At 37.3% G+C, this 14,067-nt stretch overlaps 2 protein-coding genes across 2 annotated transcripts in view; one reads left to right on the top strand and one right to left on the bottom strand.

Moving 5' to 3' along the window:
- Positions 1-4,446, top strand: part of LOC141344897 (uncharacterized) — a 91,300-nt gene extending 86,854 nt beyond the window's left edge. Inside the window, exon 63 of the mRNA XM_073849791.1 lies at positions 3,834-4,446. Within this exon, the coding sequence (XP_073705892.1) occupies positions 3,834-3,838 (5 nt within the window). The 3' untranslated portion in view covers positions 3,839-4,446. The remainder of the gene's footprint in view (positions 1-3,833) is intronic.
- Positions 4,447-8,404: 3,958 nt separating this feature from the next.
- asip2b (agouti signaling protein, nonagouti homolog (mouse) 2b) lies at positions 8,405-13,755 on the bottom strand. Its single transcript, XM_073848760.1, has 3 exons — positions 13,523-13,755; positions 11,390-11,466; positions 8,405-11,167 (listed from the first exon to the last, which is right to left on the bottom strand). Exons 1-3 carry the CDS (start codon positions 13,668-13,670, stop codon positions 10,982-10,984), a joined length of 411 nt encoding a protein of 136 aa, XP_073704861.1. The 5' UTR covers positions 13,671-13,755; the 3' UTR covers positions 8,405-10,981.
- Positions 13,756-14,067: the final 312 nt, after the last annotated feature.

Raw genomic sequence — 14,067 nt, 5'->3', positions numbered from 1 at the left:
CATAAGCAGGTGCAGTTGTATTGTTATTTTCTTTTCTTTTTTTTTTTCCTGATGAACATTTATTTGACTGCATTGGAAATAGACATGTTAATTTCGGTTATTTTATTTTTCGCAACTGACAACTGACGTCATTAAGCAGGGGCGGAGTGGCAGTGACTTTTCCCGGTCGGCCAGCCGAAGGATTTACACAGCGGATCACAAATTGGGCGGGCGCGAGGCGAACGCGACCGGCCTGAGCTTATTAGAATCATTGACGTTACTAAATTCTCCACGAATCAGGCCCGGCTTCACGGGGGGACCAGGGTGGGCCTGGCCCACCCAATCAGAAGCTTGGCCCACCCGAGCCCCACACTACATAGCCAATCACAAAATTTGTACAATATTTAGTTGAGCACCATATTTTTTTTACTGGCCGCACCTGCAAACATTGTAATATTGTAAACAATTTTCGCACTTTCAATATGCAGTGCTTGCGCTGTTTACTTTTACTTTCGATTTTGCGATAACGCGCACTCTGTGTAAAGGGAGCAGCACATTATAAATATTTGTCAGTGACAACAAGATTGAGCAGCAAATCCTCCAGCCTGGTCTATTTTTTAGTCATCTCTCTTTACTTCGACCCATGATCAGTTAAATCTAAAGGTCATTGCACACTGAGTCCGATTTACGCATGCATTTTTTTAGTTTTCTCATATTCGCCATCCTTTCCTATCAAAATGCTTATTATGGATGCGAAGGGTCTGTGCAAGGAGGCTCACTGAGGGAAGTGCATAGTTGTGTAGAACCCGGGGCTAACTGTGTGCCAGCATGTCCATGCCGAGGGTCCCCTTGGTCAGGGAGCGTAAAATAGCGAGCAGTGGGAGGACTCAGTGAGAGCAAACAGGTCTACCTAAGCGTCCCCCAATCAACTCCATATCAGCTGGACCACCTGGGGATGGAGGCTCTTTTCTCTGGGAAAAAGCGTCCATTTAATATCCCCTGGACTCCAAAGAAGGAGATGGCTGGTGAGTTGCAAGACATGCGACGGAAGCCTTAGACCTCCATGATGGTTGACATACGAAGCGGCCGCAATGGTGTCTATACAAACGAGTACATGCTTCCCAAGAAGCAGCGGTTCGGAAACTATGCGCACTTGTTTGTGAGCCAGAACATAATATCAACAAAAGATTCTCCACCTGGTTCTCCTCTAGGGGAAGGAGCGGTGCCATCACCACCTCCTGGGAAAGAGCAGTCTCCTCCATCTCTGGGTCGCCCATGTCAGGGCCGCTTTGCTTCCCACTTGGAGGGGTCAGTAGCTGCCTGGCGCATGGGCTTTGTCATGCCACAGGGGGACGCGCTTGGCAACAATTAGACTGGAGGTCAGTGCATGGCAACTTGGTGGCAGCGGTATCACGCCGGTGCAGGACATGCTTGATGGACTCTGTCTGCATCTGGATGGCTGAGAACTGCAAGGCCAAAGAGGCCAGCCTGTGAGATGGGGGTGTGAAGAAAGCGAGTCTTGTCGGGGTCCCTCATATCAGCAAGGTTAAGCCAGGACCTTGCTGATTGCTCTTGGACTACCAAGGTGGCCATCGCTTGGCCAAGGCCCGCACTGCGTACAGTTGGTTGCCTTGCATAGTTCCTGCATCAACCCTGGCTTGGAACTACCCTCATGCAGCTCCTTTACTGCTTTGGCCTAAAGGACTTGCAGGATGGCCATTGCATGCAAGGCAGAGGCTGCCTGTCCAGTGGCACTGTAAGTCTTAGCAGGCAAAGCTTACATAAGCTTATAGGGATGGGAAGCGTGGGCAATCCCTTACATGCTCTGCCTGGAGGATCTCCACGTAACCCTTATTGGCCCTATCATTAAGGGTAGTGAGATAGGAGGAGGCAGCAAAGCCTCGGCTGCCTGGGAAAGCATAGCAGACATTTCAGAGGCAGACCCTGACTTTGCATTCTTCCCAGGAGGTAGCTCAGCTAAGTCCTCATCCTCTAAAGCATCTGAACCCTCCAATACTATTATTGACATCTGATCCTCCTCCGGAGCCCCAAATAAAATCGTTGGACTACCGCAATATGGCCAGCACTCTACTTTCGGAGCTCAATGGCATGCAATGTTGTGGAGGAGTGGGAGATCTGTGAGGACTGGCCTAGCGAAAAAGGTCGTACTGTTACCCTCGGGTCTCCCTGAGTGCTAACCAGAGAGGACTTCTGTTTTCCAGAAGTCCCAGACTGTGGAGCAGCTGAGGGGACTTCCCCCCTCACAAGGAGCGTTAGTCACAATCTTAACATTGCCATGGGAACTAAACTTTGCGAGACAGTTGAGAAATGCCACTGAATGCACTGTAGATAGATTGAGAGAGCAGAGAGACCAAGCACTCGACTCCAAAGTAAGAATCTGAAACCTCTGCTGTCTTCTCCTACTCTTCAAAATTCTCTGACAAGTCCTCGTTTTGTACTATTAATTTGTAACCGGTGTATTGTTTTGCTCTCTTCTCTGCATTTCCACTTTCGTCACCTCTCATTCATCACCACGTTCGCCTATGTCCTACGTTATTCACTCGAACGCCACTCTCTCGTGAATGCATGTACGACAGTTAGTGGAAGGTACAGATTTATAAATACGGTTTATAAAGTGTTAAATATGGATATTTTTCTGACACAAATGCATCGATTCACTTAAAAAAGCTTTTGTTAAGCCCCTGGAGCTATGTGGAGTACTTTTTATGATGGATGGACGACTTTATTGCTCTTCAAAACAACACTAGCCATTCACTGCCATTATAAAGCTCTGATTGTGTTTATCTGAAAGGAGAAAGTCATATAAACCTGGAATGGCTTGAGGGTGAACTATTCCATAATTAATTTTAAACGAAGCATTTCCTATAGTGAACTTATTGTGTGCAACTAGAACATACATAAAATCAGCCTGTAGCAGATTTATACAGGTGGAGCTGGGGAAGGTGGAGGATTTCTGAAGCTTGCTGCAACTGCTACCGCAAGCACTGGCTAAAGCCGAGTTCAGACTGCACGATTTTCAAAGCAATCGCGTCACAGATGTTTTCACACTGCATGACTATCTGGGGTAGCATTCTGTCGCTGCTGTGTTCACACTGCACGATGGATCGGCGACAGGGGGTTTCACACTGCATGACTTTACAATAGGAAGAATCGCCGACAACTTTGTCCCGGTCCGCGAACTACGTCTCACAACCAAACACACGCGAGAAGTGACATGGAAACAACGCGAGGTCAGGCGTGCAAGTTCTCACATGAGACTGGTATTATAAAAAAAAAATGGAACCCCGCAAGAAGCTTGTCATACAAATTGCATGTGCACTCATTTGCAGCGAAAAGAAAAGAAGCCGAAGCTATTCTTGTTGATACTGTGGTCTATACCTTCGTAACTCCTCCCCCAACTTCCCGCTGGCCTGGATGTTGCTGTCTCATTGGCTGTAGGTAATCGCCGATGTGATTTTCAGTCAGATCACCTTTCACACGGCATGATTTTGAATCGCCGACAGGTCCAGATATTTAGCATGCCAAGTATCTCACGGGTGTCTCTTAGATCGCGTCTTTGATAGTTCACACTGTGTGATTGTCACTCGCGTGAACGAGCACCGATTTGCCTGTGATTTCGGGCATTTGTCGGCGATTTCTCAAAACCTGTCGGCGAGTCAAAATCGGGGCTAAAATCATGCAGTCTGAACTAGGCTTAAGTTTTTAAATATTGAGCAGCAAGTACATTGGCTGCTCATGCAACTAGAACCAATAAGCTGCGCCATGTGAATAATGATGTGATTATATCAGATTGAGTATTCACAACACTAATGATTCTTGTCCTTTAATTTCAGTGTAAAGAGTGGTGTCTGGTTTACCGCAGTGATGCTGTGACTTCAGTGAAGACATGAAGCATTCCACATTTGCAATATACAGCATTTCATTTAACCAAGAACACAGAATCTTTTATTAATGACAGAAAATAAAGGTTCAAAATTCTAATTCCATTTGTAAAGTTAGAAATTGGTACATTGGTATAATTTAATCTTTTTAGTGTTTTTATTTAATCTTTTTTTAACATATTACATATTAGATAACTGTTTTAATTACTAGAGTATAAACAACAACTAAGCTGTTTTTAATTAACAAGCAGCTCCACAAAATAATTTCACAAGTATATGTAGTTAATTTCTATTATTCAGTACTTTTTACTGTACTTTGACGTTTGAAGGTATATTTGCCACATTCATTTTAATATAACGAAAAACTTATCAGCAGTTTAATAAAGATGAAAAAGTTTGGACACTACACAACTTCACTGTGTTATGGATGTGCTTTTCAAAAATGTGATCTTAATCATCTGCCTATGATAACTTGTAATAATTAATATCCTCCTCTGTAAGCTTAAATATGCATTAGCTCTCTGCGTTGTACTTGATTCCCTGCCAATAAAAGCTTCATAGATATTTCTGTAATAAAGTGATGGTATCCAAACACATAAGTGAGTTATATCTGCATGAAGACCGCATGTGGGAGGCTTGAGTTTGGCTTGTGTTCTCTTGTTACTCCTTAAAGCAGGATGCATGACAGGTTTTGCAGACATGAAGAATGGCAAAAATGTTCCTTTTACTTTGAGTGATGATCTTTTGAGTGTCATGTAAGATCAGAGCCTTGACAATCACTATAAAAACTTAAATGTGCATTTTTGCAGAAGAACACCATAACAGAAATTTATAATCCTCGGGAAGGCAGATCTATGGACTAGTTCTGTCATGCTGAAGATAATTAATGTGAACCTTTATTTTTAAATATTACGTAGTTTGTAAAAGGATCAGGGATGGATGGTTGTAAATATTCACAATCAAAGAGCACTTACTTAACTAGAGTTCATAAAAAGTTTATGGAATATTAATAGATGGCAAAGTGAAGAAGGATTTTATGGTTCCTTCCTCCTTTACTTTGTTGATGTGTCTCTCTCCAAGCCTTTAAAAAAAAAACAAAAAAACCTTGGTAACACTTTAGTTTAGGGACCAATTCTCAGTACTAATAAACAAAAATTATACTTGGCTTATAGTGATATACAAAATATTTGACTTATATTTGTACGTATTTTGATCAATATATTTGGGAAAAGTATACATTTTTATGTACATAGTGCATTTAACACCAGAAGCGTGATTGACCAAAGTGCTGAACAAAACAAACATCAAACACAGAGAGCAAACCACACATTCATGATAGAATTGAAGAAAAAAAAAAAAAAAAAGGTTTTAAGAGAAGATTTAAAAGCAGTTAAAGACTGTCTTGATCTGATATAAGCCAAGAGGCTGTTCAACAGCCTAGGACCAGCAATAGCGAAGGCTCTGTCCCTTTTATGCTTTACCCGCAATCTAGGGACACAGAGGAGTCTTTGTTTACCAGACCTCAGATTTTGTGTGGTATTACAGTGCCCTCCACAAATTTTGGCACCCTTGGTAAATAAGAGCTAAGGCAGCTGTGAAAATAAATCTGGATCATTTATTCTTTTAATCTTTTATTCAGAAAAATACTCCAAAAAAAAAAAAAAATCTAAACTTTCATTGAAGTAAAACAATTGAATTTTTCCAATGCACATTGGCCACAGTGTTTGGCACCTCTAGAAATTCTTATGAGTAAAATATCTCTGAAGTATATTCATATTTACATTTTTAAGCACACCAGTGTAATAGAAGCATGGAATTGTCCAGCCATGACCTCCTGTTCCACAGGATTATAAATATGAGGAACACAAAGGCCAAATTCCCTTAAACATCCACCACAAAGGAGTAAAAAAAAAAGAATATTGTTCTGATCTGTAGAACAAGACTGCTGAGCTTCACAAAATCGAAAGTGGCTGTAAGAAAAGAGCTTAAAACGTTGAAAATCCCCATTTCCACCATCAGGGAAATAATTAAGAAGTTGTGTCTATATCGTCCTAATGCATGATGAGGAGAGTTTGAGTGGCCAAAGACTCTTCAAGGATCACAGCTGGAGATTTGCAGAGATTAGTTGAGTTTTAGGGCCAGAAAGCCTAAAAATGTCAAACAGCCCCAACATCACCACATGTTGTTTAGGAGAGTTTCAAGAAAAATCCTGCTCGCCCATCCAAAAACAAACTCCAGCATATTCAGTTGTCACATACGACTGGAGCTTCAAACAGAACTGGCGTTTATGATCAGATAAAAATTTAAAAAAGAGCTTTTTGACAGCAAACGTTTAATATGGGTTTGGTGCAAACAGGGATAAAAAGTACCCCATGGTGCCACTAATTGTGGCCAATGTGAACTAGAGAAAAACATTTGTTTCATAATGAGACTTTCCATTGTTTTACTTCAATGAAAGGTTAGAATTTTGTGATCAAAAGGATAAACTATGTGGATTTATTCCCACAGCTGCCATTGTTCATGTTTACTAAGGGTGCCAATATTTGTGGTGGGCACTGTATATAGATGGAGTAGCTCAGACAGATACCACAGAACAGTGTCCTTAAAGGGGATATCGAATGTCCATTTTCCACAAGTTGGTATGATTCTTTAGGGTCTTCATGAAATGTCTGCAAAATATTTTGGGTAAAATTCCTCAATGGTGATGTAAAACAAGACGTTTTTTTCACCTTTCGATGCATGGCTCTTTAAACGATAATGAGCTACTGCTCACTCCACCCCTCTTTTCTGTTTTGTGTGTGTGTGTGTGTGTGTGTGTGTGTGTGTGTGTGTGTGTGTGTGTATTTGGTGGTGCTTTACCATCAAAAACAAAACTAATCCACTGCTTGCTCAGTGACTCATGTTGGGAGAAAATTAAGACTCTTAAGCTCACTTTTACATCAAACTATAAAGCACCTTCATTGCTTACAAGACATTGCATCTTTGCAAATGGCCTTTCTTAATAATGTGCTAGTTAACAAGCAGCTAAACGTGGCTAAATGTGGCTGAAGTAAACATTACGGCTCATCATCCCACTGCAGAGATGGGCGGGGCGAGCAGAGCTCATTAGCATTTAAAGGAACATGCAACAAAATAGCTCACTCTAAAAAGGGCTGATTTTGACAAGGTAAAAATAATGTTTTTTACAATACCATTGAGAAATTTTAACCAAAGTATGTTATAGATTTCTCATTAAGTCCCTAAACAATCATATCAACTTGTGGAAAATGAACATCCAATGACCCCTTTTAATAAACTAAAACTGAGACAATTTAGTCCCCATAAGTAAATAGTATACTTACAAGTACTACTAGTAAATTGATATTCATATACTATACTTACATACTTAAAACATAAAATCTAAGATCTTTACTTCATTTATTAAATAAAACAAACTTGAAGTATACTTATTTTTTGTTAGTTCTTATTTCTGTTGCTACAACAAAAATGCATTTTTTGCATTTTCTTAAAATGCAGTTTGATTTTATTTATGCTTGATTAAGCATTTTATTTTCTTAAAATGCTGCTTGATTTGCATCCTTTATTATCAACACCTCTTTAAAATTTTAGTTTTAGGCTTGTTTAGTTATATCTATATTTAACTGACTTTAGCTATGCACTCTACAACACAAGTCAACTACGTATATCCGATATTGCAGAATTTTATTCATTTGGTTCTAATAATAATGCAACACACACTGTCTCTTTCATAATGTACACATTCATGTCCACAACTTGTAATTAATCAAGCTCTGCTTAAATAGTATTCAAGGGAGATTTACTAGTCCTGGCACCAAACCAAATGGTAAATGCTTTTTAGAGTTTAAAGGAATATTTCAAACAGAAAATTAAATTGGCTGAACATTTTCTCACCCTAAGGCCATCCAAGATGTAGAGTTTGTTTCTTAATTGGAGCAGATATAGTGAAATTTAGCATTATATTACTGCACGGGTGCTGTCAGAATGAGAGTCCAAACAGCTGATAAAAAACATCACTGTAAAAGCTGTAAATTTATAAGAAACAAATGCGACATTAAAGCATATTAACTTTAAGCTCTTTCTTCTGGTCAATAATCCATAATAAAAATCCATCACCTGTTATTTTCTCACATCAAAATTCGCTGACATATTTGTTGAGAACTCTTTTAAACTGTTTTCACTAAACAGTGCTTGATCTGTCCATATTTCTCTCCAGATTTAGACAAGATGACTTTTTCACTGGAGAAAGCGATTTTTTGTTTTTTTTTGGATAAAAGAATTGTTTTAGTTGGAAGCAACGGTTTGAAGTTTTGAAAAAAGTTTTAATGACAGATGTATTTATTACTAAAAACAGCTTGTGGATTACTTGTGGACTGTGATGTTTTCATCAGCTGTTTGGGTTCTCAATCTGACGGCACCCATTCACTGGTGAGAAAGTGATGTAATGCTGAATTTCTCCAAATCTCTTCAGATGAAATATTATATGGAGGAAATTAAAGTTACCATTATGCAGTTCTAAATGTTTTTTATTACAAAGAAATTTGTAGAGAGGACATTGAACATGTTTTTAATTTTTGTCTAATAATATTCAGTCAATATGACCTGACAAGTGAATAAAAATATATAATGATGACAACTTTTCTCAAAGAAGCTTTTCATCCACAATAGCATCTGCTTGACATCCACATAGTCTTTTTTTTAGTGTAGAAATCAGAAACATGACAATGGAATCATCACAGTAGAAATAAGCATCTTAAAGATCACAGTATAACATTAGATTCACATTTACTGCACCTAAAACGACTTGTCTTCTTTAAAGCTTTTTTAGGCACTGTTACATTAATTCTGTATAAGTTAAACAGTATATGCCCCTTGCTTAACAAGAGTGGAAAAGTATTGAGAATAATAACAAAAATCACACTTTTGCCAGCATGAATTCTACAAGAGTTAACTGTAATAACATCTCCATTCAGCAAACAAGTCGCAATAGTGTCATGGTGCAAAAAGAATGCGAATAACTCAAGTCATATGGACATTAAACATTCACTGTACAGTCAATGTCATGTATGATCCATGGCGTGCTACATTGCAGTATGAGAGTGTGTAAAAGCACAGGTATAAATCTTGCTGGTTCACAGCTGCATGTGTGTTATATAACAGTGGTTCACATAAGGTGCAACTGAAAGTCTGAAAGAAAAAAAACACTTTACAATAAGGTCCCATAAGTTATAGTTAGACAATGCATTAATGAACATGTTGTTACAGTATTTATTAATCTTAGGTCCACTAAATAATATCAACAGACAAGTTAATAGTAAATGTTGAAATTAACATTAATTAAGAATAATAAATGATTTAGTCGATTTTTCATTGTTAATGTGGCTAACAAATGAAACCTTATTGTAAAGAGTAACCAGCATTGTTTCTGTTTATTTGTTAAAGGAATATTCCAGCTTTAACAGCATACAAGCCTCCACTTGTCCCTCATTTTCTTCAATAAAGCTAACGTTATGGGTAACACTTACAATTCACAAAAAAATTGAACAGAGCCAGTCGGTTGTGTGTTGATTAATTTCCAGATGACTTCAATCTGGGAAAAAAAAAAAAAAATCGCTAACTTTTTCTGTCTACAGTTATTTCCAGTTTAACAACTCTATAACTTTAAATGACTATTAAAAACATTTCAACAGCTTCACAGCTCTAATAAAACAAACATTTTAACAGAAAAAGAATAAAAGAGCTTCGCTTTTCTGCTTTTAAAAACTTCAAATTAGGCCTTATTCACTTCCCCTGTAGTGCCACAAAGCAAACTCAATTTCTGCTTGTTTTAACGAAAATTAGATGAGTCAAACTCACTTCTGTGGTTATCAGCATCTTGCCAGTTGTATGGAATATTCTTTTAATGCCAAAGGAATGAACTCTATGGTATTTGTGAACAAATGATAGGATTACTCCATTCCAGGATTTTTTTCCCTATAGTGAACTTCAATGGTGCTTAACAGATTGAAGGTTAAAAATGCAGTTTTCAAAGAGCTCTAAATGATCGCAGCCAAGGAATAAGGGTTTTATCTAGCGAAACGATCTGTCATTTTCTTTTAAAAAATTATATTTATACACTTTTTAACTACAAATGCTCATCTGGTCTAGCTCTGCCATGCGCATGGGTACTCAAGACAGTTAGGGTCGAAAAACTCTCATTCAATCTCATTTCTCCTCCAACTTCAAAATCGCCCTATATCACAGTTTTACCTTTTTTTGAAGGGTGTTGACCTTCTTTGCATGTTCACTTTGTAAACACTGGTTCGGTACTTCTGCAGCAATGTAGGACAATTTTAAAGTTGGAGGAGAAATTGAGATGGAAGTTTTTCGACATACCCTAACTGTATTGAACTGCTTTTGAGCATCTGCGGTTAAAAAGTATATAAATTGTACCGTTTTTTAGATTGTAACCAATGGTTTCACTAGATACCGTTGAGCACCATTGAAGTCCACTATATGGAGAAAAATCCTGGAATGTTTTCCTCAAAAAATTTAATTTCTTTGCGACTGAAAAAAGAAAGATGTGAACGTAAATTATCAGGAAATTTTTATTTTGGAAGTGGAGTAATCCTTTAGTAATCTTGGTAGAAGCTACACTCTTAAAAATAAAGGTGCTTCACAATGCCATAGAAGAACCCTTTTTGTCTAAATAGTTACATAAAGAACATCTGAAAAACCTTTCTGTTTCACAAAAGGTTCTTTGTGGTGAAAGAAGGTTCTACAGATTATAAAAAGGTAACAAAGAGATGGTTCTTTAAAGAACCTTTGACTTTGTGGAACTTTCTATGGCATCGCTGTGAAGAACCTTTTAAAGCACCTTTATTTTTAAGAGTGTAGTCAAATTAGACGTGTCATCATCAAGAAACTAACAAAAGAGGTTTGTATGTCTATTAAAAGCTTGGAACGAGATACAATCAAACTTCAAGAAAGATTATAAACTAGCCAAACAACATCTTTTATCATGACTTTCTTTTGGTGTCCAATATGCAGTCCTAAAATAAAAGCAGCTGAGAAGCACCGATACACATGCGCGTTTGGGGTCATTAGGTCTTCTTGGGGCAGAGGTGTCCGATTCTCCAGCAGTGACAGATCGTGTTGAAGAGCCTGCAGTGGCAGGAAGCACACGGGTCACAGCAGGGAGTGAGCGAGGAGCAGCTCTCCATCAGACCGGCGCAGCGCCGCGCTGGAGTCTGGGCTGGAGAAACGGCCTCAGGCCTGGGCTTAGGTCTCTAGAGGACACATAGTTTCATGAGAAACAGAATGAAGTACAACTAATACATTTGTATTTACTTTAGGTTTCTAATGTAAAAAGGATAAACTCGATTTCCAAGAAGGAATATTGTGTTCCTGCTCTTGCAAAAGGACAGATGTGCATTCGTCCATTCAAACAATGTTGGGTTTGTTGTATTAGCGTCCACTTTTAAGGAGACGGTGTGATGTGTGGAACGTACCACCACGTGATGTCTCTGCTGAGAAAGAAAGCGAGTCCTGGCAAAGAGTCTCTTTGGCTTCTCCTGATTCCACGCTCCTGTTGGGACGCACAGATGCAAACACATTTGTACATTTGTGGTTTTTAGGGAGTTCACATTTTATCATTCCACCCAGGTGGCACTTGAAACAGACTGTGGACGTTTTTTTCCTCGTCAGCCTGTTCACATGAGACGCCTGCTGCAAATAATGAGCCTTTCACTGGAGCTGTGGAGTGCAGGCTACTGAATAGTGAGACTGTGCGTGGAAAAATGCTAAGAAATCGGTTTTCTTTTAAGCCTCATTAGTGACGTTGACGCTAGCTGCAAATCCTAGAGAAGAAAAGAAGGCTTTGTGTTCGCAAAGCATGTTTATACTGGCCTGATAACAGTACGTGTGAAAAGCAACACGTCGTCAGGTGGCAAGTGAATGATCTAACGTCATGTGTTCAGTAGTAAACGATGAAATGTCAGAAATCACTAAACATCTTAATTCGTCAGTGGATTCAGGCCAAACAGGTGTTTTATCAAGCGGAACACACACACACACACACACACACACACACACACACACACACACACATGAACATTTAAACACTGCAAACCACAGCAGCTTACAAACAAATAAAAAGGATTGAAAATAAAAAGCTCAAGTTAAGCAGATCAGGTAAATGTAAAATGTTTTTTCATTTTATTACAAATGTAGTGGATACAAATAATACTTTATATGTGACCCTGGACCACAAAACCAGTCGTAAGCAGCATGGATATATTTGTAGCAATAGCCAGCAAAACATTGTATGGGTCAAAATTATTTATTTTTCTTTTATGCCAAAAACGATTAGGACATAAGATCATGTTCTATGAAGATATGTTGTAAATTTTCTACTGTAAATATATCAAAAGGTATTTTTTTGATTTGTAATTAGTAATATGCATTGCTAAGAACTTCATTTGAACAAATTTAAAGGTGATTTTCTCAGTACTTAGATTTTTTTGCACCCTCAGATTCCAGATTTTCAAATAGCTGTATTTTGGCCAAATTTTGTCCACAACCAAACATCAATGGAAAGCTTTTTTTCTGGTCCAGGGTCACATATGCCTATTCTTATACTCATTTAATCAGCTGGTTATCAATTTATACAACTATACAACAATATATTATAAACAATAACTGTCATACTAAATGAAAATTAAATTCTGATGATTAAATCTTTACATAAATCGAAATATATATATTTTTTTAATAAAAAATGTATTGTGGATACATAACTGTATACATTATATTATACACAGTAATTGCAACAGTAACCTAATATTATATTTATATAATTATATAAACCTAATATTAAATTATAGTTTGAGACTAATAAATTAATATATTTTAATTTATTTTAATTAAAACGATTACTTTTTATAATATAATATGTATAAGTATATACATTATAATATTTATTATATATTATTATTGTAAAATTTATATTAAAATGGTTTAGGTTAGGGTACTATATGTATATAGTTGTCTAGTATATTATAAAAAGTAATATTTTAACTTGAAAGAAGGATAGTAGAGTCAACTACATACGTTATATTATGTACAGTAACTGTAACATTATCTGTAAATATCATTATAGTAAACTATAATATAATATTAGATGTTGGTTTTAGACTAATGGTTAAATTACTATATTGTATTACAATTACAACAATTGTATAACATACAATTATTATAATTTGCTGTTATTTAAATAATACAATTATATGCGGATACATATAATTATATACGTTACATACAGTCACTATAATTACAGTCTAATGAATATTAAATTTTAGTTTTAGTTTTAGCCTGCTGGTTAAATTATTAGATTTTGTTTTTTAAAATTAGATTCAATTAAAATATATATGTATATATATATTTTAAAATAATTTAACATGATTATATAAAATCATTCAAATTTAATATCACTATTTTTTAGAATAAATAATATATGGATACACGCAAATATTTATATTTTGTTATACACGGTAACTATTATTACATTAAATTGAATATCAAACTCTGGCTGCTGCTCAAATTATTATATTTATACTCAGTTCAATTAAAATATTACATGTTACCTGTTGTTATGGCAGAGCTGTGGTGCGCCACGTCGTTTTCGTGCTTTTTGCGCGCATCTATCCTGTTCGCCTCGCATGTGATGGACTGAACAACTGTGAAGAACAAACAAACGAAGAGCACAAATCCTTTCATCATTGCCGTTGTCATTTGCCGATCGAATGGAGTCTTTAGGTGTGTCGGGTTCGCGTTAGACTGTCCTCCTAGAGATCACTCAACAAGTGAGGTCCGTGCTGAAGCCCATTCGCAGCGTTTATAAAGCCAAAACTCATCCACGCCCATTCCGGTACGAGCACTCCTCATTCAACACTCAGCCAAAGTCTCTCTGTGCATTTACTCATCTATCACAGCACCACAAACATGATATGTGTTGCCAATCATTCATAACAAAAACTCAACGAAAAACACTGCAGTGTATTCAAAATAGAACACCACAATATTAAGGCTTGTATTGCCAATCTATATCTAATAATGCCATGAAGAAGCCATCAAGTGCATTTCTAAGTTTCTTGATCATATGTGGCCCTGGACCACAAAACCAGTCTTA

Source organism: Garra rufa, chromosome 10 (genome assembly GCF_049309525.1).
Source record: "Garra rufa chromosome 10, GarRuf1.0, whole genome shotgun sequence".
Classification (NCBI taxonomy): domain Eukaryota; kingdom Metazoa; phylum Chordata; class Actinopteri; order Cypriniformes; family Cyprinidae; genus Garra; species Garra rufa.
This window is presented reverse-complemented; position numbering and strand designations above follow the sequence as displayed.

Coding starts and splice junctions, on each gene's coding strand:
- asip2b (XM_073848760.1), bottom strand. CDS start 13,670: ATGACAACGGCAATGATGAAAGGATTTGTGCTCTTCGTTTGTTTGTTC. Junction 11,467..13,522: donor CAGCTCTGCCATAACAACAG/GTAACATGTAAT, acceptor GCGTCCCAACAG/GAGCGTGGAATCAGGAGAAG. Junction 11,168..11,389: donor AGCAGAGACATCACGTGGTG/GTACGTTCCACA, acceptor TGTGTCCTCTAG/AGACCTAAGCCCAGGCCTGA.